General features: G+C 42.8%; 1 protein-coding gene across 1 annotated transcript in view; it reads left to right on the plus strand.

Moving 5' to 3' along the window:
- Window positions 1–1,473: 1,473 nt before the first annotated feature.
- lrriq1 (leucine-rich repeats and IQ motif containing 1) overlaps window positions 1,474–26,540 on the plus strand; it is a 32,541-nt gene continuing 7,474 nt past the window's right edge. The window contains exons 1-23 of the mRNA XM_064343000.1: window positions 1,474–2,067; window positions 2,460–2,562; window positions 2,701–2,807; window positions 2,938–3,046; window positions 3,402–3,613; window positions 3,771–3,848; window positions 3,953–5,449; window positions 6,251–7,051; window positions 7,650–7,802; window positions 8,080–8,230; window positions 8,593–8,786; window positions 9,897–10,024; window positions 10,100–10,173; window positions 10,506–10,599; window positions 15,046–15,222; window positions 18,034–18,435; window positions 18,745–18,907; window positions 19,590–19,709; window positions 20,666–20,755; window positions 21,537–21,682; window positions 22,441–22,509; window positions 22,774–22,862; window positions 23,542–23,643. Of these exons, the coding sequence (XP_064199070.1) occupies window positions 1,945–2,067; window positions 2,460–2,562; window positions 2,701–2,807; window positions 2,938–3,046; window positions 3,402–3,613; window positions 3,771–3,848; window positions 3,953–5,449; window positions 6,251–7,051; window positions 7,650–7,802; window positions 8,080–8,230; window positions 8,593–8,786; window positions 9,897–10,024; window positions 10,100–10,173; window positions 10,506–10,599; window positions 15,046–15,222; window positions 18,034–18,435; window positions 18,745–18,907; window positions 19,590–19,709; window positions 20,666–20,755; window positions 21,537–21,682; window positions 22,441–22,509; window positions 22,774–22,862; window positions 23,542–23,643 (5,182 nt within the window). The 5' untranslated portion in view covers window positions 1,474–1,944. The remainder of the gene's footprint in view (window positions 2,068–2,459; window positions 2,563–2,700; window positions 2,808–2,937; window positions 3,047–3,401; window positions 3,614–3,770; window positions 3,849–3,952; window positions 5,450–6,250; window positions 7,052–7,649; window positions 7,803–8,079; window positions 8,231–8,592; window positions 8,787–9,896; window positions 10,025–10,099; window positions 10,174–10,505; window positions 10,600–15,045; window positions 15,223–18,033; window positions 18,436–18,744; window positions 18,908–19,589; window positions 19,710–20,665; window positions 20,756–21,536; window positions 21,683–22,440; window positions 22,510–22,773; window positions 22,863–23,541; window positions 23,644–26,540) is intronic.

Here is a 26,540-nt window from a genome sequence, read left to right on the forward strand (position 1 = left end):
TATTATGTCTGCAAGTCAGAATACAGAGCAAAGTCTTTCTGATTGCGGGAATACTGATCAATTCCATTACCATATGAAAAGACACACAGTAATGTGATGAAATATGCTGTGTGAGCACCCAGCAAAGATTAATTTAAGATTCTTTGTTTTAGTGAAGACCTTTGACATTTTAGGATATGATTTACTAGCTCATTGGTAGGAAACCAGATCACCAACTGCATAAATTTGTCTATTTTACATAGCATTGACCTTGTCATGGTTATGAGACATTTATTGCTGCAGTGTTAAAAGGTGTACAGTTAAGATACCACTAACTCAAAATGGGAGGGCACTCCTAACTTTCTGTCTGCACTAGACACTTGAAAACATCATCTTTTTATATTTTATTTACACACCCTCACCCTGAATTATAACCGTAGGCATAATTTATGGGGGGTCAGATAAGAAAGAAAAAGTGAAATTTTGGCTGAACAAATATGTGGCGTGTGTAAGATATAAAGCAATTTATATCTGATTTTATCTATTCTAATCTAGTCACTTATAGTCGCTCAGAAGCCACTGAAATGCAGGATCAAATTAGCAGCAAAACTTTCCTGGGGGAAGACCATCAGACACCTCCATTCACCTCAACCCCCACAATTGAAATTATGCCGCTGATTAGACAGCACAAAAAAGGCATGTTCATGATTTACCCATTGTTTCCACAAGAGGGTACTGTTAAGGTAACTACAGATGTCTTCCATAGAGACTAGAGTGTACAAGACGAATCCTGATGTCTGTGCAGCAGTCCCCTTTTGAGGAAAAAAACAAAAAAAAAAAACACCAATATTAATCACAGATATTGTTAAGGTGCTTTTGATTTTTGATTTTTTTAGCAGTTCCCCTATTCAGATTCACAGAAGTCCTCTCTATTTACGTTTTACCAATCCAGTTTGCTTTTCCCATTGCTCATTGCTTTTAATTTTAGTTCGAATAGTTGTGTTAAGAAAGTTTTTTGCAACATAAGTATTTTTGAGGTACCCTGGGTGCCCAAGCATCTGCCCCTCAAGTGCCTGTTATGCTCCTTTGGTTTGATAATTGCCAATATTATTTGTTAATATGTATCATATTTGTCTATTTAGCATTACTTTTTGCACAATTAATTATTTAAAGTACCTATCCTAAAGTAGAAGTTAATCACCCCAAAATGACCAGAATTCCTGTTGAACATCACTGAATTAGGCTATAAAGCAGTGGCTACGTTATCAACAGTTCAGCTAATGCTTCACGTAAAAAGCTCACCTCACCTCCTGTTTATTGCTAACATATATCTTTTGATAGTGTAGTGTAAATGTTGTTATTGTAAATAAAACGGAAATAAATAATGAATCACTGAAATAGACTTTTCATGATTTTACATTCGCTTCTGCATACTGTCAGATTTGGTCTTACCTACAATCCGTAGTCTCCGTGACATGCTGCTTCTGTTTCTATAGCAACTTGGGCGCTATGAAGTGGATTGAAAGTAGGCTACAAGTGTCAGATACTACTAGCTAAATTAACATTAATGATAACGTTCGTAATTCACGTTCGACTCTTTGAGTCTGTTTATTATTTTACATTTCCCATTGTTTGCTAGCTAATTATCATTCCTAATGTAACTCGTTAAGGAGTTTGCTTGCATTCGTCGCAACAGAATCCACAATGTTGCTGATATAGCACTAGACTATGTTGTTTTGCGGCTAGCTAGTTAGCTGCATTGTTACCAGTTACCCAGGTTGTCAAATGGCAAGAACTAGCTAGCAAGCCAGATCTTTTGTAATTGTACCTGTTGATTTGTCTTTTTTTTTCACTCGTGTTGTACACCCCCTTTCATATATCTATCACGTCGTTATTTTCGTTTTTTTATTTCTTATTTTGCACACCTCTACAACGTTCAGTTATTTTAGCCACAACTAAAAGAGAATGGATGACGATAAGTTAATCGAAGAAGACATTTCTCAGGAGTTGAGCAAACTTAATGAAAGCAACGTCGACTCTGAATCTGAAACCTCTTCTGAAGCTGAAGACCTTTCTGATGGCGGCCAGGTAACCCGTGTTTTGATGCAAGCAACTAGCTAGTATTATTTAGCATAATGTAACCACCGTTCACCATAATATAAGAAAGGTATTGGCTAACTATTTAATTAACGTTAATTTAATTGGTAAGCTGCTACCTTGTGCTATTAAATTACAAATCACTGGTGATGACGGTGTTGCTTTTTCTTCCTTTTCTTCTTCCTCATTCTCTTATTATTATTGTAATTATTTGCTGTAATATTATAGTAGCACGAGCTCAGCCATCCTCATATCGGGAATGGGTGTGTTGGTAACGTAGCATATTTGCATTTAATTCTCTGTTTTGAAAATAAGACCAAAATAACTTGAACTATGGCTATTATTTATATTTAGTAATACATGAAATATTGCATAATTTTTAGGTTATTCATGAGATACCCGAGTCAGTGCTTTCATGTTTTCAACTGGAGAGAGACAGATTGAATTCCATTGAACGCCTGCTTATGGAAGAACCTGAGGAAAAAAGTAAGTAGCAGATTCAGTGACTCAAGACTTGCTGTTTTTTTTTCTTCTAGTGCATTTATATTTTTTAATGACGGAAGCTCACAGGCCCCCAACTGTATTTGCCTTCATTGAGTCTTAAAAACGTTTTTAAATTTTCAGGTACCGTCAAAGATGGCATACGTGGAGTGACTCCAAATAATTGTGAGGACTTTTTAAAGGAGCTGGCTTCTGAGTGTGGGGAAGATCTCATCACATTAAAAAAACGAGTAAGCCAATCACCAATCACCTGATGTTAAATTTATGGTTTTCTCCGACATACAAAAGATTTATCTGACTTAATGCACAATAGCTGTATATAGTCATTAATTAGAGCTAGTGTCAATAACTTCCATTTAGGTCATATCTGAAATTGAAGAAGAGGAAACAAAGTCTGTTCTCTGCACAGAAGATGCACAGACTGCATCCAAAGGAAATACAACTGAGCTTGTACCAGACAATGATGAAGGTATTGTGCATGTTTTCCATCGATTTGGTGCATACAGTAAAAGTGAGTTGGTATTTGGTCAACAGTTCATTAAATCTGGCATATAGTTTTTTTTTCACTGTGACCTGATTTACATAGAAATCATGAGGTGATGTTCTTGACTAAACAATTTGTCTATTGGCTACAGATCTGACCTCTAGATATTACTGTTGTCAATTTTTTTGATTTTCACACTTCACTACTTGTGCTTATTGAAGAGAAATGTGAGGCTTCATAAACCCCAAAATGAGTAAAATCATGATGTGCTTTCAGTGACTGAATTTTCCTATCACCAAAGACATAATCATTATTTATGAATTTGTTCTTCAACATTCAGATTCTGATGAATACTTAGAAACTGAGCGGCAGTTCAGGACTGAACTGATGAATTTGGAGAGAAGACTGAAAACAGAGGAGGAAGAAAGGCTGGCAGAGCACAAAGTGACGAAGGAGCGTCTTCAGAAAGCACGTAAAGAAGAGGAGGAGAGGAGGATGCGTAGGCACAGATTCTTTGAAGAAGAGCTTAAAAGAATAGAATATGATAACATGGTGAGATAGCTATCTTATAATAATGGATTCTGCATGTACCTTTTAAAAGTGCTTACTTATTTAGTTCCAAGATGTGGTTTCTCTCCTTAATGAATGGGAAGTTGATGTGAACACCAGTAACTTTCATATTATAAGAATTTCCTTGTTATTTTTGCAGGTTCAGCAGCACCTCGAACTGGGTTCCAAAGACGGTAAAATAAATGGTAGAATATCAAAGGAATTATCAAAACAGCAGGTGGGGTACCATGCTATCTTTGGTCTGTTTGATAAAATTCAAGAGCTTTTGCTTGTCTTTTGCCCAACGGCACACGTGTTAATGCTGATTGCTTTAATGAGCAGGAGCTGATTACGGGCCTGCAGAAGCACGTGGTGGAGGAGAGGCAAGCCTTCGAAGAAGTGCAGGCTGAACAGAGCAAAAAAATCGAGGAGAAACAGTGCAGAGCTGCCACTAAAATCCAGGCCAGCGTCCGAGCATTCCTGGTACGCACCAAGAATGCCATGGCGCTGAGCGAAAAGAGGGAGGAGAGGAGGCTGAAGAAAGAGGTTCAGCTGCGACTGGAGCAGGAGAGAAAAGAGAAGGAGGAAAAAATCAGGAAAAAACTAGAGGAACTGAAGATCAGACGGGAGGAAGAAGAGAGGAGAAAGGAGGAAGAGAGGATTAGATGGAAGGAAGAGAAGAAGAGACGAGAGGAAGAGAGGATCAGACAGAAGGAAGAAAAGAAAAGACAAGAAGAAGACAGGATCAGACTGGAGGAAAAGAAGAGAAGAGAGGAGGAAGCAAGGATCAGACTAGAGGAAGAGAAGAGAAGAGAGGAGGAAGCAAGGATCAGACTAGAGGAAGAGAAGAGAAGAGAGGAGGAAGCAAGGATCAGACTGGAGGAAGAGAAGAGAAGAGAGGAGGAAGCAAGGATCAGACTAGAGGAAGAGAAGAGAAGAAAGGAGGAAGCAAGGATCAGACTGGAGGAAGAGAAGAGAAGAGAGGAGGAAGCAAGGATCAGACTGGAGGAAGAGAAGAGAAGGGAGGAGGAAGAGAGGAGAAAAAAAGAGGAAGAAGATCAGCAGAAGAGGGAGCGCATACAGAAACAGGAGGAAGAGGCCAGGAAGAGGAAGGAGGAAGAAATTCGGAAGCAGGAAAAACTGGAGAGGCAGCAAAGGATAGAGGAGGAAGAGCGTCAGCAAAGGGAGATAGAAGAGAGGAAAGCAGAGGAACTTCGAAAACAAGAGGAGGAAGAGCGAGAAAGGAGCAGTATGGAGGAGAGTCAAGAGGAAGAAGAGATCCTGATCCCTGGAGAGAAAGAAAATCCATACTGTTTATCTGCTGAAAGTGAAAAAGAGATGTTTCACGCTTCCAACTCAATGTCATCCTCCGAAGGACTGGAACGAGGCAGAAAGCGCCCAGAGAGCGGCGACACGGTTTCCGAGGCGAACCAATCGGAAGAAGAGCAGTGCCACTGGCGCCTGAAATGCTTTTACCGAGCCAGCCGGTCCTCAGTCAGCTCCAGCCCCGATGAGATGCGCGCGTCCGTCAGCAGCGGAGATGCCGTGGAGGCAGGCCAGCAGCAGCGTGAGGGTCCGCCGTTCCTCGGTCCGGACAAAGCTGGGGCGGAGGACTCTGAGCGGCTGGTCTCCTCCGCCTCCACCCCTCTGTCCGACGGTGCGGAGCAGAAGTGTGTGGAGTGGGTGAAGGACTTCACTCCCTGGGCCAAGCCCTCCCCCCAGACTAAGAGGAGGCCGGTGCTGAAGACCGCGATTGTGAGGAGGGGCTCGGCAAAGTCTTTGCCGCCTCCAGCTGCGGACTCCGTTGTTCAGTCTGCTTCCTGGAACTCCCACAGTGAGGTACAACAAATAAACGCCAAGCTGTTTAGATACTTACTGTCTGTCACGCACGTACTTAATATCAGCTGTTTTACTTTGCAAACTCACTTGACACCCTCTGTACGGTGTGCTATACCGTAAGTAATAGGACAACATTCATTGGTGAAAGTTATGAGGGTATGTATGAAGGTTAAACAAAGCAAAATTGGTGTCTGTTGGGTGGTGTTTGTAACCAAAGCACCACCTCTTTATGCAGTTATATGCCTGAGGTTAAAGTCAAACCCTTAACATTTTGCCAGCTCTGCCAGGTGGCACATAATTGGCTAAAGTGATTGCCGGTGAAGGCAGGGTTGTGCTCAGCAGGATATTCCCTGTCTCTCTGCTCAGTAGCGTCTCCTCTGGTGGATGGGGTGCTTGCAGTCTGCTTGTGCCTACTGCTAGTTGCACAATAACTGAAATCCTGTACTTCTCAGCTGGTGTCCTGGTGAAAATAAATGGCTGGCAGCATGTGCTTTGGAGGACACGTGTACTAGTTGTAGGCTCTCCTTAATTGACAGAGGAGGTTGCCGCAGTGAGCTTGACTTATAAAATTACTGCTGGGCATTTGTAAATCTAGAGGAAAGAGAATATATGGAATTGAATATAAAGGTAAAAAAGACATGAACATTCTGTATTACTGTAGGGTGCTGCAGTCCTGTAGGGCATGGAGAAAATGTAAAAGCACTACTGAAATCACATGAGTTGATGTACATAATGTGCTCAAGCTGTATGTTTTCTAATGAAATTCAACATGATTTTTAATGCTGGTTGCTTGATGGTCAGGAACTGAATGCTGGACAGCTGGAGCATACAGAGGAGGGCTCAGCAGAGGCTGGACAGAGAGGACTGGCTGAGCACACAGAGACCAGAGACAGCAACCCAGCCTTCCTGGTGTGCAAGAAGAGCGCCGCCGCACAGGATGACAGGAGAGACGAGTGGAGGAAGACCATGGAGCAGCAGACGGAGCAAGAGAGGGAGGAGAAAGAGGAGAGGGCCCGGAAGAAAGCGTTGGAACAGAGGAGGAGAAAAGAGGAAGAGGAGCGGGAAAGATGTGCTGCCGAGGAGGAAGAGCGGCAGCGCTTGGAGACGGAGCGTAGGAGGGAGGAAGAGGAGGGAAGGCGGCAGAGGGAGTCGGAGGAGAGGGAAGCGAAGGAGCTTGAAGAGCAAGGAGAGAGTGAGACGAGAAGAGAGGAGAGTCGAAAGGAAAAGAAAGAGCCGGTCCCTGAGGATCGACAGCTTCCACGGCCCTCGGGTGTAAAAGCTGCAGAACTGGCTCCGGTTCCAGACCCAGGGGCCAGCTCTGGAGAACCGGCTCCAGCCGAGGGGAGCCGCGCAGGGGGCTCAGAGCCTCCTGAGGCTGGCAGTGAGAGACCCTCCTCCAGCCTGATGTGTCTGCCCGATGGCGCCGAGCGGAAGCGTCTGGAGTGGATGAAGGACTGCGTGCCCTGGACCAAACTCTCCCTGCTGAATAAGAGGAAGCAGGCGCCGCGCGCCAAGACCGCCAGGAGGGGCTCGGTGAAGGCTCTGCCCCCCCTGAGCATAGACACCATTCTGCAGAGCGCTGCCTGGAGCTCACTCAAACAGGTTAGAAACTCCAGAAACACCAGGTGCTTGGACACTTCTGCTCATAACAACGGCATGATGTAGTAGTTATTAAACAGTCTCTTGCTTAAGAGTTCATTTTCCAGATCTGCTGTACCTTGAAGCACAGTTATTAATTTCACTTAAGCAAGGTATTAATCTTGAACTAAAGTTAATTGGAAATAATGACATTCATTAGCTTTGATTATCCTCTGTAAATGACTGTAGGATTTCAGTACCATGATGCTATTTTTATATGAATAGTATAATGAAATACTATAATCATTATTGGTGCTTTTGAAATTGAAATTGAAATTGGTCTTGCTTTTTTTTTTGGCTCTTTGGCTTTGATTTTGTTCATTACAATTGTTTTGTTCTGCTGCTCTGTTCAGTCCTGTATAATTCTTTGGTCTGATTGTGTTATTTTTAAAAATGTTTGTATACACATAGATCTGTATTTCAGTACCTTTCCCTGCATTGTGCAGTGACAAATAGTGTTATGCTCTGCAAAAAAATGACTGTTAAAGGTATCATGCAAAATGAGATATGGTAAGTAACATTTGACTGACTCAGTGTTGAATATGACATTGCTCCCTCACAGGTCACCACTGTCACTCTTGAGGACCTGCCCGGCTGCAGCCTTTCTACCCTGTCTGAGTGCACCAAACTGCAGGCCTTGAGCCTGCGGCGGTGCGGGCTGCTGGCCCTGGAGGGCCTCAGTGCGTGCAGGGGTCTCCGGCACATCGACCTGCAGGTGAAAACACAGCGCTGACCTCCAGAGCAGCGGCTTCATGCGTTTTTTAATGGGCGTGCTTGCTGGAAGCTGATTCGTGAGATCGCTTTTATGTGGCAGTGTGGTTCAGGGTTTCAGAACTTATCCCTGTGACCCAGAGGTTGCGAGTTCATTTCCTAACTGCTGTTTTGCTTGTGTGGAAGGCACTGAATGCATAAGCAAATATGCTTCTGTACAAGTGGATAATGTGTAATTATGTGAATTAAGGTATCTGCTAAGCCTTTTTTCTGTTTTGAAGGAAAACGAGATCAAATTTGTGAACTGCAAGGATCTGAGCAAACTACAGGTCCTGCTTCTGAGTCGGAACCAGCTGACGTCGATCCATGGGCTGGAGGACGCCGTTAACCTGGACGTCCTGGAGCTGTCCCATAACCGCATCTCTCGCCTCGGTGAGTGCCCAAAACGCGGACCGTCTTCTGTTTTCAGACAGTTACCCAGCACGTCCACTTGGTGGCAGTGTTTGAGCGAGACACTGGAAGCAGGCTTGGCATGTGAAAAATGCTCTGCTTGTGAAGTCATGAATAAATATCCCATAAAGGAGAGGTTAAATACATTTAAACTGCACTTAACCTTCAGTGTGGATATGAAGTCTACGGAAAATATTTAAGGCATCATTGCTTCCCACAAGTGGTCTGAAATGAAATGCTGAGTACATTAAAGGGCAATTGTTTCCCCGTGGTCCTTCTGTCATATTATCCGCTCACTTGTAACTTTGTTATTTTGATTTATTGTTTCCATTTTCCCATTTTAGGTGGTTTGGAGTCTCAAAAGAGACTTCAGAGGTTATTGATCGACCACAACCAGCTGATCAGTACCAGAGGGCTGAGCGAATTGTACACTCTCTTGTACCTTGATTGTGGATACAACCACCTCACTAGCATGGGCGACATAGAAAACTGTGCTCTCCTTAGCACCCTGAAACTGCAAGGCAACAATCTCACAGAGGTAATCCATTCACACTGCTCAGTTTTTGTATATCGCTTAAAATCATCTCTCCTTCCTCAAATTCCATGAGGCTTCATTTTTTCAACTCACAGTAAGCTTATTTCTTTAATGCTTTAGGTTGCTTTTCACACAGTTTTTAAAAATGATTTCCATATGTGGTACAGTACAAACCTCAGGTTGGGACAGACTGATCACCCTAACTGGGTATGAACAAACAAGTGGCAAGAGCAATTGCATCTTTCATGCTCCTTATTACACAATCACATTACACAATAGGTTATGTTCATTCTTTGTTAATTATTAATTGAAAAAAAATGTGGCAAGAAATGGAAATGAGTCACAATTCCCATTGATAAAAACACTTGAAACAAGTCTCACTGGTCAAGAGTTGGGAGCAAGTTTATGAGAGAGTAGCATAATGAAACAAAACCAACTGTACTTTGTTGTCTTGAATAGCACACATGTAATGTGTTTCTTACCACTGGAAGCAGTTCAATTTTAACTGGATAGTCAGACGACACCTGCACATCCACAGACTGTTGCTCAATGGATCCTCACCAATTCTGCGTCTTTTATGAAAAGACAATAACTGTCCCTAGCTGGCTCTGAGCTCACAGTTCACCCCAGGTTCTACTGCAGCGTGTAAATGGTTGCTCCATAAATCCACAGGAGCAGGTTATTTGATGTAAAGGAGCCCAGGTTATGAAGCACGAATTGTTTCCCTTTCCCTGGATGACAATTTGAGTGTCGCTGGTACCTTTTAGTCACCTCCTGAGTCAGCCATGAGTCACAACCAGTGTTGTCCAATCTAAGCATCTGCTTGGCTTGGATCATATTGCTTAAATGAGTGCACTGTGTGATAATGGAGAATACTGTGCAGTTTTACTGTGTGGTAACTGAATACTCTGTGTGAAAACAGATTATTGTGTGTGGTATGATAAAAATCTACACTATATGGTAACAGTGTGCACTGTTTTATATTATAATAAACTGAATGGTAGTTGTGTTCACCTTGTGATAATGGAGCATGCTGTATGTTAAAGTCATACACTATGTTCTAATGATAGCTGTCCTGTGATTATGAAGTGATTATGTTTCCGTTTCCTGCAGCCCCCCAGTCTGAAGAACCACATCCTGATGAAGGAGCTGTATCTGGATGACAACATTGTCTCATCTCTGGACAGCCTGTCTGTCTGCTGGCTTCCTCTGCTGCAGCTCATTTCTGCGTCTAAGAACAGGTAGTCTATGAGTGATGTCATCGCAGCTGTGGGCTCGGGGCGTGCATGCCTGACCGTTTTTATTGTGTTTTTCAGCATTACCCATCTGCCTCCTCTGTCCGACTGCGTGTCTCTGGAAAGACTGGATATTAGCCACAACTGCCTTTCAGGTAATGTTAGTACTGAACTGTATTTTACTAAACAGTTCAGCTTTAATGTTGCTTTACCAGGTTAAGCCTTAAAAACTGTTACTATCTTACAGTTGTAGATTTGTAGATTTCCCTAAAATGAAATTCCTTTTCCTTTCTTTGAGGTTTCCAAAAATGCTTCCAAAAGCATGAATCTCTGTAACAATCTGATTGTGAAGGCATGATAATATGCCAAACCTGGAGATTTAAAATTTTGTGTCACAAGTAACTACATTTTTGTGTTCCCAAATAAATCAGTGTTATCAGTCAGGACAAATAATCGAGCATCTGTGCTTGCTCTTACTGTTTTGTAGAACTGGAAAATGTTCGTCACAGTCTAAAGGGATGTTCACAGCTCCAAGAGATTAACCTTTCTGGAAATCCGTTTCAACAGGAAAGCAACTGGAGGTAAAGAATACACCTTATCCGTCAAGCAGTGTACATCGCAGCTGACATAAAACTCAACGCCTTAAAGTTCTCCCCCATTTTTATACACAATACAGAGATATCAGACCTAAGATTCAGAAAGACTACAATAAATTTTGAGCTATTCTTAGGCACTAGTGTTGAATAAAAAAAATAAAATGACCGCTTTAGTCTGGTGTATAATGACATGTTTTGCATTTATTTAAGGTTTATTTATGAGTTTTCCTGGTCAGAAATTGCATAAAGAAAGTAGCAGAGAATGCCTCCGCTGTCTTATGCTTGTCACAGAATATAACGGTCATACCCAGCGGGCGGTTTGCTAGAGGTGAATTAGGCGTGGAAGGCAGAATAAACATTCCTTTTTAATACAGAGCTTCCTGCCCACATCTGTGGGCCGGTGGGTGTGTCTGTGTCTAATGTTCCCCGACCAGATTGCCACATGCACCATATGGAGCCCTGCAGGATCAAGTGCTCGAAATTCTGAAAATATTTTTCCAATCAAAAAAAATTAAATTCTTTCTATTTCTCACATTAATCTCACACTTAAAGTACCACGTGTGGCTCTCTTCCCTTGGTTTCAGCCAAGTTTCATGAAGGCATAATTACATTTCACTGTAGAACCACATGGGGGCGCACAAAACACTTGATTTATTCACCTCATCTGTCAAAAATGTCGTTCAGAATTTAAAAAAAAACAAACAAAAATAATGAATTACAGAAAATAATAATCCTATTGGGTGACAGTGCAGGAGGAAGGAGTTCAGGCTCAGTTGATTTCCCCAGTAATCAGTGTTATCTCATTATCTTGTGGGTACTCATTTTTCATACTCAGTGTTGTCGGGTCAGTAAACCTTTCTGAATACCACACTGAGGACTGTCTCTTCTTGTTGAAATTATAGTTGTACAGTGTAGCTAAAACAGTGTGCATGAATATTTTCTACATCGATAAAAAGTCAAGAGTACATGGTTTCACATTGAGTTGTGAAGCTTCGGTGTCCCCGTACTCAGATTGTAAAGTTAATGTGCAAGTAACACTGTCATTGTATGACATTATTGTAGCAATTTTTAAGACAAACTCATTTTGATCATGATATGATATGATCATGATATGAGTATCTATTTTGATTGTATTGCCATATTGTTACTAATCAGAATAACCCAGTTATTAGAGACAGTACATGTGGCTTCTTATACAGGACCGTGAGTTAATACTGCTTATGTTTTTTGGTTTTCCAGTAGCCATTTGAGATACAAGACTTAAAATTGCTGGACCTTTGGTTGCATATGCAAAAAAAGGAAATGGTGCAACCTAGAAATTGTGAGCATTTTTGCGAGCACAAGTAATTGTCCTGACGTGACCTATGTAGTTTTATTAATTTTAACAATGAAAACGGTGTCTGTAACTGTCCCTGTCCTTACGGTGGGTACACAGTGCCAGTAGTGTGTGGCAAATCATGATTTTTACAGTTGCTATATGTCTGTCTCCAGTGGTCACATAACGGCAATTGTGATGTATGTGCTTTTATAAATAATTTAGTTGTTGGTACTTCATACTTTTTTCCTAGTGCAACTACATTTATGCTGGTGTTTGCAAGCATGTAAAAAAGTTTTTTTTAGGCTTGAGATGGCTATTTTCTGCTTGTATGAACTTTTTTTATATTATGATAATTACTTCCAGAAATTGTCAACGATATATTTATCTGCCTTTAATAAGATATATAGTTATATATATTGTATGGTTATTGTATATAGCCTATATATATATATATATATATATATATACAGTATATATTATTCACAAAATAGTTAATATATAATAAATATTTGGTGAAGATTATGTAGACAGAGAAACAGTGTATGTCTGTTTTATTATTTGTATTTATTGCAGATATTGTAGATATGCAGATTAGTTTATGGTCATGGTTTTTATTGATTTTATATTGGTGATTTGAGATAATTGGTGAAGATGGTTCCATGCTACATTTTATGTAATTCTATGTAGCAGCTTTTACTGTGCTTGTTTATTTGCTATTTGTATCCTATATTGCAATTTTGAATTCTGTTTACACAGATGATTTGGATAAAAGTATCTGTGAAATAATAATAATAATAATAATAATAATAGTAGTGTATTATTATTATTATTATGGAGAGATATATTATGCAATTGTATTGTGGGTTAGGAACTGACATTATAGATGCTGACATTAGTCTGTCTTTAATTACTCATAGGCTAACCTTTTGGAGACCAGTGCTAAGTCCTGAAAACACACAAAAGATATGTGTTACTTTTACCGAGGGATTTCTGTGGTTCCACCATTGACTCAAACGGAGACCAAATGCTCCATTGAACTTTGCCTAACCCTCAATGCCAACAGTGGAATTAGCCCCAGCATTTCCCCCCTTTCGCCCGACGCTTTCATCCGCGGCCAGTGATAACAGCGCCTAAATTAAAGCACTAAAGAATATCGCGGAGAATTACGCCCGAGGAGCCCGCGGAGCAGAGTGCGTCTCGCTTCGGGGTGATTCATTGCGCCTCTTTAACACAAGATGTTTTCGGGGAAGTTTTCACTAAATGAAATACGAACTGGGTTCTTCTGAAGGAGAAGCGCAGCTGGGATTGCCGTGGCTCAAAACTCTCGAACTTTTATCTGAGGATAATCACCTCTCCCACCACATTTCTCTTACTTCGATTTTTATCATTACTTGCCCTCTGACTGTACCGTGCTGACGGCTGCATAAATAGCTTTATGGTTGATATATAACGCATTATGGTGCGACTTATGTACGGCAAAAATAGTGGGTGCACAGAATAAAGCGTGTATTAGGTGTGGTTTTGTGCGCATCCTTTTAATTGCATGTTCAGTCAGCTAGAGCTAAATTCTGTGAGTGTCTTGAAAAAGGAACATCTTTAATTTGCATGTATAGCACCGTTCCCTAGCTGCCACCGTACTAAACTTGAGTGAGCGCTTCCCAAGTTTCTGAAATAAACTCGTCTCTAACATATGGTATGTAATTGATGGACAATAATTTTATGTTGGAATATGTAAAGGCGAATGCTTAACATATTTAATGCAGTTTCATACAAGTAATGCTGATTTACGGCTCTGTTGCCATCGCTGGTTGTTATGGTTCTTCTTAATGAATGTTTTATTGAAGTTTTTACAGCTTCAGGTCTTGAAATAGTATCAAAGGGATTAGCGAGCGCTATATATCTTCAAACGCAAAATGCCGCCAGGAAAAGTGTACGCAGACACTGACAGCGCATTCCAGACAGGCTAGAAAGAAGTGGAATGCTTTTTCACCATGTTTTTTTTTTTTTTTTTAAAAAGTAAAATCCTGAAATCAGAGTTGATTTATTTTAATGGCCATAACAATTTGTCATACTCTATTTAGTTTAACGAGCAGCAAACACAGGCTACCGAGGCCTTCAAAATGGGAAGTGGACTGGGGCAGAATTCTCTCTCCCCGCCGTTTTTGCCTGAAATAGACTCTTGTAAGGATATTTGGGATTCCTCAGAAGGCACATCCGTAGCCCAAGGCGCTGGTCACCTCTCTGGGTATCTCTGACCCGGGGGGGGCGGGGGCTTACAGGGGAGCCAGATACGGCCGCTCCGATTTAATCTCCCCAGTCTTTAGTAAGGCCGAGAGGAACGGTGCTTGACTGACACCTGGGGCTCCAGGTTCGGGCCCGAAGCCCAGATACCCTCTGAGCCTTTAATCTGAGCCCTGTGTCATCACATACTTCTTCCATGAGCGCAGCAGACTCCCAACGAAATCTTTTGTTCTGCGTGGAGAGACATTTTTTGTTGACTCTCGTGGGACCCGAATGTCAAACTCAGTATATGTTTTATCCACATTCCTAAGTGGTTTCATCTGCTTAGAGTAAACATGTTCCTCAAAAAGCCTTTCGGAGAGGCTGGAGGAGTGGTTGATCTTGCAGGGACTAGTGACGGTTGTGATCGCTTTAGACATTTAAATTACACACACACACACACAAACACACACACACACAAAGGTATAACTAGCACATACTGCATTATATATATGACTGGTATATGCTACATTTTTACACTCAATGAGATAAATAATGTAGTGTGTGCTGTCTGTGGCCATGTGAAAATGCACTGAAAGTACAGCATTTTTATGATGCGGTAGATTATACTTATTTAGAGTATATTCTTCCTGAGAAGGCAAATATAATGAAAACTCAAATAAAAAGTAAAAGTAAAAACCTTTACTGAACTTTTTTGATGAACAAAATGTTATGCTGAGCATGACAAAAAATTGCTTCAACTCTGCCAAAATGTAATTTCTCAACTTTGTTCCATGTTTTCATAGCCAAAACTGGGTGATGTGGAGAGTGATTTTACAGCATACAGACCCAGATGTGTCTTGACGTGAGAGATGACAGGCCGTTTGTTGCAGGTCCGCTTTGCTTCAGACGGTGCCAGGCTTACGGAGGGTCAATGGGGAGTGGATCAGCTCCACAGCGCCCCCCTCAGGCAGGGCAGACACCCCGCCTCCGGGGAGCTTCCTGGGTTTCTGCCGTGCCCAGCTCCAGCAGCTGGAGAGGGTGCAGCGGAGGCACGAGGCCCAGCTGAGGTGAGTGCCTCTCCCCAGGCTGAACCGAACATAAGCCTGGCTTAGGCTATGGACGTCTGAGTATCTTACATAGCCCACCTTTCTTTATATATGTTTGAACTAGTGAAATTCAGTGGAGACACTGTTCTCAAGGATACTGCAGTTGGCTTTCCTGTGATCTCCTGGGTGCAGCAAGCCCTGTTTCTTAGTCACTGTTGCACAAAATGCCCTGTTTTGAAATAAACAAGAAGCGAGATTGCTCAGATTGTTGTGGGTACGAGTCAGAATCTGCCCATGTGAAGTAGCTGTGTTAGGGAACTGGGCTTGTAACTCTGCGTTTGCTGGTTTGTTTTCCACCTGGGGCTTTACCCCTGTCCCCGTTACCTGAATTGCTTCAGTAAAAATCCAGCTGTATGAATGGACTGTAAAAAATGCTATCTAAGTCTGAATAACAGTGTCTAAATGCTGAAGTGCAATGTAATATGTGCAAAACTGTGTCCATTCTAGCCCAAGCAATATGTTTTACATGGTTTCAAAACAAATTGGTAATTCTTCAAATTGGTAAATGGTTTGGCTACATGCAGGATTTTAACTAATAACTTATTGGACTGGGGTGGGCTTTATCAGATTTTAGAAGACTTTAGAACTGGAGAGATGGGGGATTTGTAGAAATATATCAATACCATGGGTATACAAAAAATTTAAGATATAAAATCATGTGTATGTATGTATTTATTGATATTTACTGATGTCTGCTAAATTGGTGCAGTCTGAACTTGCATTTCCAAAAAATACAAACTTTCCAGTTTGCCCTCGGACTATTGACCTGAAAGCCTGTGTTTTGACGTTGTAGCGTAATCTTGCTGACCTTGTGGAATTATATATGCGGAACTCTGCCGCAGTTCACACCGGGGCCTCTTACGGTTAGAGGACCACGTTTCTGCTCCCCCCCCCACCCCCGCGCCCTGCACAATGGCGCTTTTGGGACCGGACAGAGACCACCAGCATCATTTAACTTGTGACCTGACCTGGTGTCAGCCGGGGTTTACAGAGGGGGAAAGTCTGCCTCCGTCTGTGTGAAGTGGCGTAGCTGCGCCGGTGCAGAACCAGGCCGAGGGGCTGCGTGCGCGTACAGAGCGGCGCGGTCTCAGAACGCACCGCCGCCCCGGGGAGGAGTGTTCTGTGCCGTCTCTTAAAACCGCAGTACTGTTTAACTTTGACTGCTACATTTCAGACTGTTTTTTCAAAGTCTATTTTTAATCCTTTTGTATGTTTTTGTACCCATTGTTTTTATAATTAACAAAACTGCAGTAACGGCTAAGCTCATATGGCTATATAACCATTGACAAAAAGTTAAATTTGCAAAAGTTACTTTTGCGCAGACCCTTACTTTACTTTCGGTTTGAACTTTTTTCCAAAGTTAAAGACAAAGGCTGTTTTTGTTTTTTTTTGTGAAAATTGACTGTAGACTGTAGGCTGTATGAAACTTTTTAAGGGAACGGTATGTTTGCTGTGATTGCAAATATGTCATTTTAGCATTTAACTTGATGACCTGTAGAAGGTCTAGGGCGAGCGTGCAGATATTTGCCTTGGCCCACTCTGTCCTATCTTACCCTGCCAAGACAAGTTGAAATTAATTGTTTAACAAATGAAATCAATTGTTTGTTTAATTATCTGGCGTTCTTTAAACAGTCACAATTTGACAGAATTAACCGAAGTGCCCTGTTTCAGACTCTGAGTAATTTGCAAAGTACTAAGTGGTTGACGTGCTTCAGTACTGAACCTGCAGGTATGTGGGCATAGAGATACAGTGTCTCAGTGTCTGGCCTAATCCCCTGGAGGAGCTGAAGAGCAGGGGCATTGTTCCGTATGGCCCTACCCTGTGGCCCGCGCTACCTTAGGCACCGGCAGAGATGGCCGAGGTCACGGGCCGGGGGGAAGCGGAACTGGCCATTGCTAATGGAATAAGATGCAGATGAACCGGCTTTGTACCGGTCTAATCCTCCTAATGAAAAGACACATTATGAGACAGGCGGCACTGATGTTACACACTGCACCTTTAGATAAGTTCTCCAAGCCTGTTCGTGATGATTTAATGCAGCAGCCCCACATATGGTGAACAATTCATCTACTCTGTAGGACGTGATTTTAATCTAAGGTTTATGGCAGTTCAAGTTGAACCCTCGACTAGAAGACATAGTTCAATGCAAATACATTTTTAAATGTATGTTATATGATCTGATATGAACTCAAATAAATAGTGTTTTTTTGATTTATTAATTGATCATGGGATTTGCTGATGCTGCATGTAACAACGTGGTTTTGTGTTGCTCACGTTTGAGTCCATGTACTCTGGTCTACCTCAGTGATTTAGTTAGTATGAATTAAATCCTACAACTGGTGCAGTAGTGGTAGGTCTTAGTCATTTAATAAATAAAATTAAGGTACAAATTTAAAATTATGTGAGGGAGGCAGTGTAGTATAGTTGATAGGGACCTGAGCTTGTAATTTCAGTTCCACAACCCTGCTGTCGGTTTGATTCCCAGGTTGGGCACTGCTGCAGTACCCTTGAGGAAGCTACTTAACCTGAGCTGCTTCTGTAAATATGCAGCTGTATTAATGGGCTGCTCTTAAGAAAAATGTTGCCCGTGTAAGGCAGTCTGCCTAACAGGAGCAGCTAAATGCTTAAAATGTTAAATTATCCGAATCGAAAAGCCTTCCTTTCTTTCCTGCTTCCTTTCTCGATATGAACAAATATTTTTCTGTCTGAAGTTACTGAAGTATTGTTAATTGCTCCATAGAGATAATCATTTTCGTAACTGTGTGTACCAGCGCCCCCTCTCCTTTGGATGTCCCAACGATCATCAGCCAGCACTGCCAGGAGCTGCTGCTCTTGGCGGAGGAGCAACGGTACGCTCACGAGTTCGGGGACCTGACCGTGACGGACAGAGCCGAGCCGGTCTCTTCCGGTCGCCGTCTGGACCTGCGCGCGCTTCCTGCTAGCGCCGCTGAGGCGAGCGAGCAGAACGCGGCCGGCGGGGCCTCCTGCAGCCGGGAGGCTGAAGGGAGCGGCGGAACTCCCAGCTCCGTTCCGGAACCTTCAGCCGGCACCAGCGGAGAGGATGCAGGGAGTCAAAGAGGTCATGTGACCAGTGACCGCTGTACTGATCCACTACAAAAACACGCCAAAGACAAACCGAGCAAGAAGCCCTCTCGAAAGTTTGACCTTAAAAAGTAATTCCCCAGTTTTTCAGTTTAAGTCATAAATATTTGTAAATATATTGACTATTTTATACATTGTACATTTTCATTGACGTAGAGACAAGACATTGAGTCTTTTTTCTCCTTATTCATCTTGATATTCTGTAATGTATGGCGAGTAATATCCCCAGACGCAAAGAAAGGATTTTGCATGTGAATTGGGGCTGCTCTGTTCTGTTGATGAATGGCCTTACTTACTCAGGGTAATTGTGCTGAGTTTGTCATTAGACCCCGCTGTCTGTGCGTTGTGATGTATTGTAACCCCGCCCGTGTTCGGCGCAGCATGGCGGCCGTGGTCATTCAGAGCTTCTGGCGAGGACACCGATGTCGCCGGGCTGCCGTCCTGCACGCTGCCGCGCGGGTCGTCAGGGGAGACGGCGTCGCCGCCGAGCGCGTTTCCGAAGAGGCCCGTCCGGATCAGTGCCGGGCGGCCACCGTCATTCAGGTGGGATCGTTTCCACTGCGGAAAGCGTACTGCCCAGCACAACTCAAATGGCTGCTAGACCAGGAAAAGAGACAGATTCTCCTGTTGTTGCATTCTGTTTCATCTCAAGCGAATGCTTGTGCTTCAGTCATGTTATAGATTCCTCAGACAAATCGTGTTACTTTCTAGATTCGTTTAACTTGGTTCTTCTTTCCAGACCATGAAAGTACGCAATTTCACCGGAGGGGTACTAAGTGCATCTCTTGTTTTACTGAACAAGTGCCAGAAGAACTTTAATGTAATATCAAGTTCAACTTAAAAGACTTATACATGCAATCTTGCGCTCCCAATGCGACGCAGTGCTTGACATTTAACTTGTGCTAAAATATTTTTTCTCTCCTCGCTGCGTTTTAACTGGTCCTGGAGGACTTGTAAAATGATTAATCAGATCACAGAAGATTTGCGGTAGTGGGAGCTCGAGGATTCCAGTCTTCTGGCCTGTGAAGTCTTTCCGTGGGGAATTCTAAGATTTAGAAGCGCTCTGGCGTTCCATTTGTCTTGTAGCAGCATGTGTCACCTAAAGTTCAGATAACAGATCACTCTGCAATTAAACCGAGGCTAACGTGTTTTATCTTCCTAATGGGATAACGTACAATATTTACATTTGCGTTTGATCTATAACCCTCGGTGTCTTTGCCTCCAGGCCGCGTGGAAGGGCTATGTTTTGCGGAAGAGGCTGGCTTCTGCGCTGGCGGCCGTTCGAGTGGCGGAGGCGGACGAGGAATTTGCGGAAGTCGACATGGACGAATTCTCGTTTGACGAGGTGAGAGTACCTGATAAATCCACCTGATGTATCCCGGGAACGCCTGCCCTGATTATTTTAACTCCCTGGCAGAGATGGGCCCTCTCTGAACGTCCCCTCCGTTCCTCAGCTTACTGCGGGCTGGTGTCCCTAACTGTGAACAGAAGAAGAGAATCAGTCACTGCCAGTCCTTTCACTGTCCCTTTGGCTTGAGTTGAACTGAACAAAGTGCTTTTTGGAAATACTGACATTAAGGCTGCTATGCAGTAATAAATTTAATTCTGGAAATACTTTTGGGAATGGTGTAATTCTAAACTTAATTGAGTACTGTTAAGGTGCTATGATAATCTGAACTGTGACATTGAAATGCTATGCAATACTACATTTAACTAGGGTAGTACTACTGCTAAGAATTACATTCAGTTTATACCATTGTTATAGTGCTACAGTATACTAATTTTACTGAGGCAATACTAGTTGACAGGAAGATACTAAAAACGGTTGCTGTAACTGTGTTGCTAATGGTGCTGTAACAGTGGTGCTAATGTGTGGCAGTACTTGTAGTACGTGTAGAATGACTGCAATACTATTGTTAGGATGCTATATAAAGTCCCTCAAAACCATGTTTCTCCCAAATTGACCACATAAATTCTTGTATTAATAGTCCCATTAGAGTTCAGAAAATTCATTAACGCTGTTTGAATTATTTTTTGCAATTAAGTAGATAAAATCTAGAACCCGAGGACAGTCTGAACAAATATGCAAAAAATTCTGAGAACATTTGACTACTGTTTATTTGATTATGCAGGTTATTTTCCCCCAGTATAGTTTAATCTGTACTTAATAATAGTGGCCCTGCCCAGAACTGGTTTTGAAGTATAAAGTGCCAGACCCTGGGAGGGGTGTGAAAACACACACATATATTGCTGGAATTTTTACCACAAAGGATTTAATGCTTCTTTTATTCCTCCAAACAGGCCGCTTTGGACAGGGACTGGATAACCCTGGATTCCGAGCGCTCGCCTCCCAAAACGCTGCCTTCTCGCGACCGGGCGGCCTGGCCAAAGGTAACAGCATGGAAACGTCTCCTTGCAGGATGTACGGCCCTGCTGTGATTAATGCACAAATTTATTACCTTGAAAAACACAGTCGCTGTATGGAGCTTTGAGCTTCCTCCGCACCAGCAGATGCCGTTTGTCAGAGCCCTCTTTTCTCCATTCCGGCTCCCTCTTTATCTTGGACGGCGCTCAGGCCTTCTACATCACAGTAGCAGGGGCGCTGAGACGCGGCAGCTGGGAGAGCAGACTTTGTTTAACATTAATAAAGTACAAAAACAATTAGCCTCCGCCAATCCACAAATAGAAGGGGGTCCGGCGTAGCGGTCGAAACGAGGGGCCTCGGAAAGGAATAACATCGGCGGAAAGGCTCGTTTCTGATTCTGAACCGCTCCCCTTGTTTTTGTTTGAGTAAACGCAGCGGCTCTGTTTTTTCGCGCTAGGTAATGTGATGAAGCTATGACAGGTGAGGCTAAGCTGATGTCAATTTTTTTTTTAAGTTTACACAGTCAGCCAAATCAAATAAATGCTAACGTGGTTCTGTGCTGACATGACATATATTCTATGTGCGTTCTTTTCCCACTTTGGGGGCCACTTTATTCAAACCACCGCAGCATTTTATTCTAAGGTAACAAATTTAATGAAGTGGTGAATTTTTTTGTCGTGTAATCACCAATTTGGTCTTTGAAATAGCATAAATTGTGAAATTATCCAGAAAATGGAATCCGAATTTTTATGTAATTGGTCACTCCAAAGAAGTTAGGTTGAATGGCCTCCTTATGGTGTGTTATAGCCCCCAGTGTACCAGTACACGCAGCGGACTAGTTCATCTGCGTTGCCGTGGCAGCCCAGACAAGCATGGCCAGGAGGTGAGAGTGAGAGAGCTGCTCTCTCAGGACGTCGCAGTGTCTCGCCTGAAATAATTGAACTCACCCACAGGTAATTAAAACAGAGCCATCATGGATGGCACTCACACACATGCACTAAAGAGCCAAAATGGATGCTACTTATAACACAGGTTACTTAAGAGAACAAACACACGCACATATTTGCAGCTGATTAATTGGATATTAACTGAAATTACTACACTAGTACTGACTAGTACATACGACAAGTCGCTTGGGATAAGAGCGTTTTAAATTCATGTAATGTGAGTATAACAGTGTCTAAAGACAGAGCCAACGTAGACCACAGCCGGACACGTGTGCACGCACACACGCGCACACACACACGCGGGTAAATAAAAAACAGAGCCATTAAAATCATACAGACTTACTCAACTAACAAAAGACAGTGCCAGTGTAGATCACACACACATGAGCCTAGGGTACTATGAGAAATATAGGGTATGCAAGCTGCCGTTGTCTGCAAAAAACATTATTATTATTATTATTATTATTATTATTATTAATAATGAAAGACACGATTGCAATATAGAATATAATAAAGACATTGTGTTTATTTGTTATGCTGTGCATCAGGGGACCCCATCATAGGTCTAAAAGGGCTTCATATAAGAAAATATTATGAAAATATAGAAATATTTTCCAAAATATATATTGTAATTGCATCTCAAGTCTGGCCAGGGACCCCCCTACAATACCTTCAAGAACCCGCTGTTGAAAACTCAGGCTGTACAGTCTTACCAATGACTAGGTGTTATTATGTTAAGTACATGTTTGTGCTTTTTTTTGTAGAACAAAGTCACCATTGGCATGTGTGTTTGGCCCACCAAAAGAGAAATCTGAAAAAATAATGAAAGAGTGGTAAGTTTTTCAACTGAGTGCATGGCAATGCCGTATATTTTCAGAAGTCCTATAAGCAGATTCTGTTACCATGTCTTTTTTTGTTTGTTCAATTCTTTATTCAGTAACAAAGGATAGGCCCTTTTCCTATTGTGTAATCTCTCAGGTTAAACTTGGTTAAGCTTTTGTTACATTTACATTATGAATAACGTAACTTGGGATTTTTCAAAATGGTATATGTATGGTATATTTTCAGCTGTCTTACCTTTGCCATTACCTTCATAGGGGACTAAGTGACAGGTATACAGCTCAGCTAATGTTGAAAAGAGCGCAGAAAATGAAACCGAAGAAGAAGAAGGACAGGAGGTCAGGGGGTAAGTTGTTCCGCTGAGTCTGCTCTGTATGGCAAGGCCGCCTGCTTCAGAAAAACTGATCTTCCCTATTTCATGAACCGCGGGCATTTTCTGCCAAAGTTTTTATAGGCTCTCCGTGACCATAAATAGCCTCTCATTTTCAATAAAACGCAACTGACTGTAACAACAAGCAGCTCCCTTTGTTTTTTGAATATAACGTGACTCCTTGTTGTCACAGCATATTTTCGAGTCGGAGAGCAGTTGCAGGAAATAAGCTATTTTTACTCTTAGTTTCAACTTCAATCAGCCTCTACACTACCCAGAGAAGTGTTCATTATGATGAGCCAGCGCTCGGCGGGCATGACGTCAATGGGCTTTGATTCCGATTTCATGTAGAGCGAGTCTGAAGACAGTAGTGATGGAGAAATGCATGCCTTTGATTGTCTATGATGAGCGTGGCCCTAATTCCAGAAATCCAATCATTTTTAACTGTCACGCAGGTCTTTGCTAGGCTCCAGGGCCGCTAACGTAATAGACCGGGGGGGTGGGCGGGTGGGGGGTTTGCACTGAGTGTGTTGTGGTGTGTTGCCAGTTGTGGGTATTCGGTCATGGCCGGTCAGATGCAGGTGGCACTGGTTTGTGGTGCCGAGGGTTCGAGCGGAGTGTCCTGACTGCGGGTTCGCTCTGTCTCCTCTCGCAGATCCGGCCGCGTATCTGGATTTGTTCAGGAACAGCGAAAATAAACAGGCCCCCGTCAAGGTACCGAAGAGAAGCCAACCAGAAAAAACTCAGCCCTTCAAAGGTGGGTTTCAGCTGCTAATCCATTAAGCTGTGTGTATGAGGATGTGCCCATATTCCATTGAGAGAAGTCCAATTTCAGAGGAGAGATCTCTAGACTTCATTTAAAACTTCTTTTGGAGGGAATATTTTTTTGAAGAAATAAATTCCCTCCAAAATAAATTTTATTTCACATTGAATAAGTATGTGCTGCAGTGGTACACGGGCCGAATGCTAAGGGCCCTTTTGAAATGTGACAGTTCTGGAGTTAAATACCCGCTGGCAAGTCTAAATAACCCTGAGTACCGCACTGCGATGCCTGGGATCCATCTCAGGCTGTGGGAGACGGGCAGTGTAGTGTGCTCGCTGCGAAGGCCCTTTCCGCTGCCGTGCCCCAGGTGTAGACGGAGCGCAGCGCCGGACGCGCTCTGCTCTTAATAAACGGACGCATGCACATTATGTGATCGGGCCAACCATGCAGAAATGGCCGTTCGTAGTGGGAGATTAAGTTGTTTAGGACGATATAGGATAAACAAGATGCTAGTGTTTCAAGGGGACCTACGCTCACTGCATATGTGTGAAATTGAGTTAAGTACAGGGAGGTAGACCACTGAAGCGTTTCGGGCTGCAAAAGACCTCTGTCTCCACTTTAAGATGGGGGCGTGGAGAGGAACGCTGGTAGTGGTGGTGGTGGTGGTGTTGGTGGGGGGGGTATAATAATTTTTTTTCCGGGTGGGGGGTTGCTGGTACGCATTTCCACCCCTTCCACATTTATCGGCATGGGTCTATCAGCCTTGCTTGACAACAGGAGGACATCAACAGGAGGAAATATTTTCTCCTTTTCGGAAAAAAAAAGAAAGGTTCATGGCTCCTTACCTGGTCCCCCGCGCGTGTAAGCCGATAGCCATTTCCAGCCGGTTACTCATGTCCAGTACATCCAGCAAAGAGCCGGGATAAAATAAACACGGCGAGTCGGGTATCTCGGAAAAGAATCTGTCACGGGTTTGGGTTAATTGTCTGCAGGAGAGGCAGGGCCGCGCGCCTGAAACGTAAGCCCTCGCCGGGGGAGGGCGGGCGGGCCCGGGGGCGCTGTGTGGATCTGAGGGGGGGGCGGGGGGTGCCTTCCGCGGGTCAGAGCCGCGCTGCCGGCGGAGGGCACGGCCGGTTCACGCCGCGGCGGCTCAAAGAGGAGCCGCGAGAGGGCGAGGGGCGCCGCTGTCTCTCTCGCGTGCGCACGGCCCGGGTTTGGGTTACAGCCCCCCCACCCCACCCCACCCCTTACCCCCTCCCGAGTATCGGACCGGTCTGGACAGACCCCGTACGCCCGGCCCGGTCCCCTGACCTCCTGTCCGTCAGCTGCCGTTCGGTCTGCCGCAAGGTTCACGGCAACGAGGCGTTTCTTAAAATTTCGGGTCGTGAATTGGAAGAGAGCGTACTCACTGAAATTAGAGCTGAACCCCAATAGGCTGCCAGAAAAGCCTGAAAGCATGCTCTGTTTTTCTTCTTTTTTTTTGACGTGGATTATTAGCTGTAACTTATTATCAATTACAATTTGAAAAATTATAGATGTAATATACCCGGAGCCTGGTCACGTGTCAGTGCAGCTGAAATATAATCGCAGGCAATTAATTATGCTCAGCTAAAGATGTTTTTTGAAACAGAGATGTTGATGTTGAGAAAATGCTGAGACATCATTCTTTTCTTTAATGATGTGTATCCTGTTTCAGAGGAAACATTTAATGGCTAAATACAAAAAATAACATTATAAAAGTATTAAAAGAGTTCCTCCTAAATTAAGCTGTGTGGTATAACAAAGCTGGATTTATCTCACATAAAGCCAGAATTAAATAAAATAGGTACAGTTCTGTTAATTAGCACAAATATAATTATACACTTCAGATAACTTAGCAGACATGTTATACGCACAGGACCTGCCTGTATTCTGAGACATGTTAGAATAGTCTGGAAAGAGTTGTCTGAAATGTAACTTTCACTGTGGAAACACAAACCCAAAAGCGGTGCGCTGCGTCTTGACCGCTGGATGACCAAGATGGGGTTGACCGTCCCGAGGTGAGGTCCTGACCCGCATCACAGAGGCCAGGAGACTGACCCTCATGATAAAAGCTAACCCCGTGCTTTAAGTCTGCTTCTGGAACTCACAGCGGCAAACACCCCAGGGACCGTCTTAGCAGCAGGGTTAGAAAGTAAGGTCAGCTGCCTGGGCCTGAATAGGAAAGTAGTTTTTATTGAAAATGTTAGTATGTTGTGTGGAGCATATCCTTATGTCAGTTAAATTTTATGATGTTAATTGTAGAACGAGCGCTCAGACTTTAGTTGTTTCTGATGCCGACGGTGCTTTTAATTCCAGTGTTAGTTATGTTGAGCCTGTCTTTACATTAAGCAGAACTAGACTGAGTTTTAAAGATGACAGCAAAAGCCTACTTTAAGTCTCTGTTATACACTATGGAGTATATTTTAACTGTATACTATCATTGCCACACTGATATTAAAGTTATTGAAGAAATTATATAAAACCATTAAACTATGATTAGAAGAAAAATAATATAGACGAAAATATATACAGACATACATGCTGTAGGAAAATATTTCTTATTCTTTTTTATTTGTAAGAAGTACATGACTAGGCAGTGATAGATTGTCCAGAAGTTTTATTACACTTAGTTCTGTGATTGCGAGGTAAACATCATGTGAGTTATGCGGCCCTCGTTTACGTCCCTTGTAAAAAATAAATACGGGCACATACATAAATATGTGAATGCCAAAAAAGACAGTCCTGTTATTTGGCCAATAAATCTCAGGCCCTCTGCAGATTGCAGAATTTGAATATGAAATGTCGCCGCGTTTCTCTGGCTACGTTTGGCCCGTTGCGGGTTTAAACTGAGCATGACCTTGGTGGTGTTT

Source organism: Anguilla rostrata, chromosome 7 (assembly GCF_018555375.3).
Source record: "Anguilla rostrata isolate EN2019 chromosome 7, ASM1855537v3, whole genome shotgun sequence".
NCBI classification, from domain to species: domain Eukaryota; kingdom Metazoa; phylum Chordata; class Actinopteri; order Anguilliformes; family Anguillidae; genus Anguilla; species Anguilla rostrata.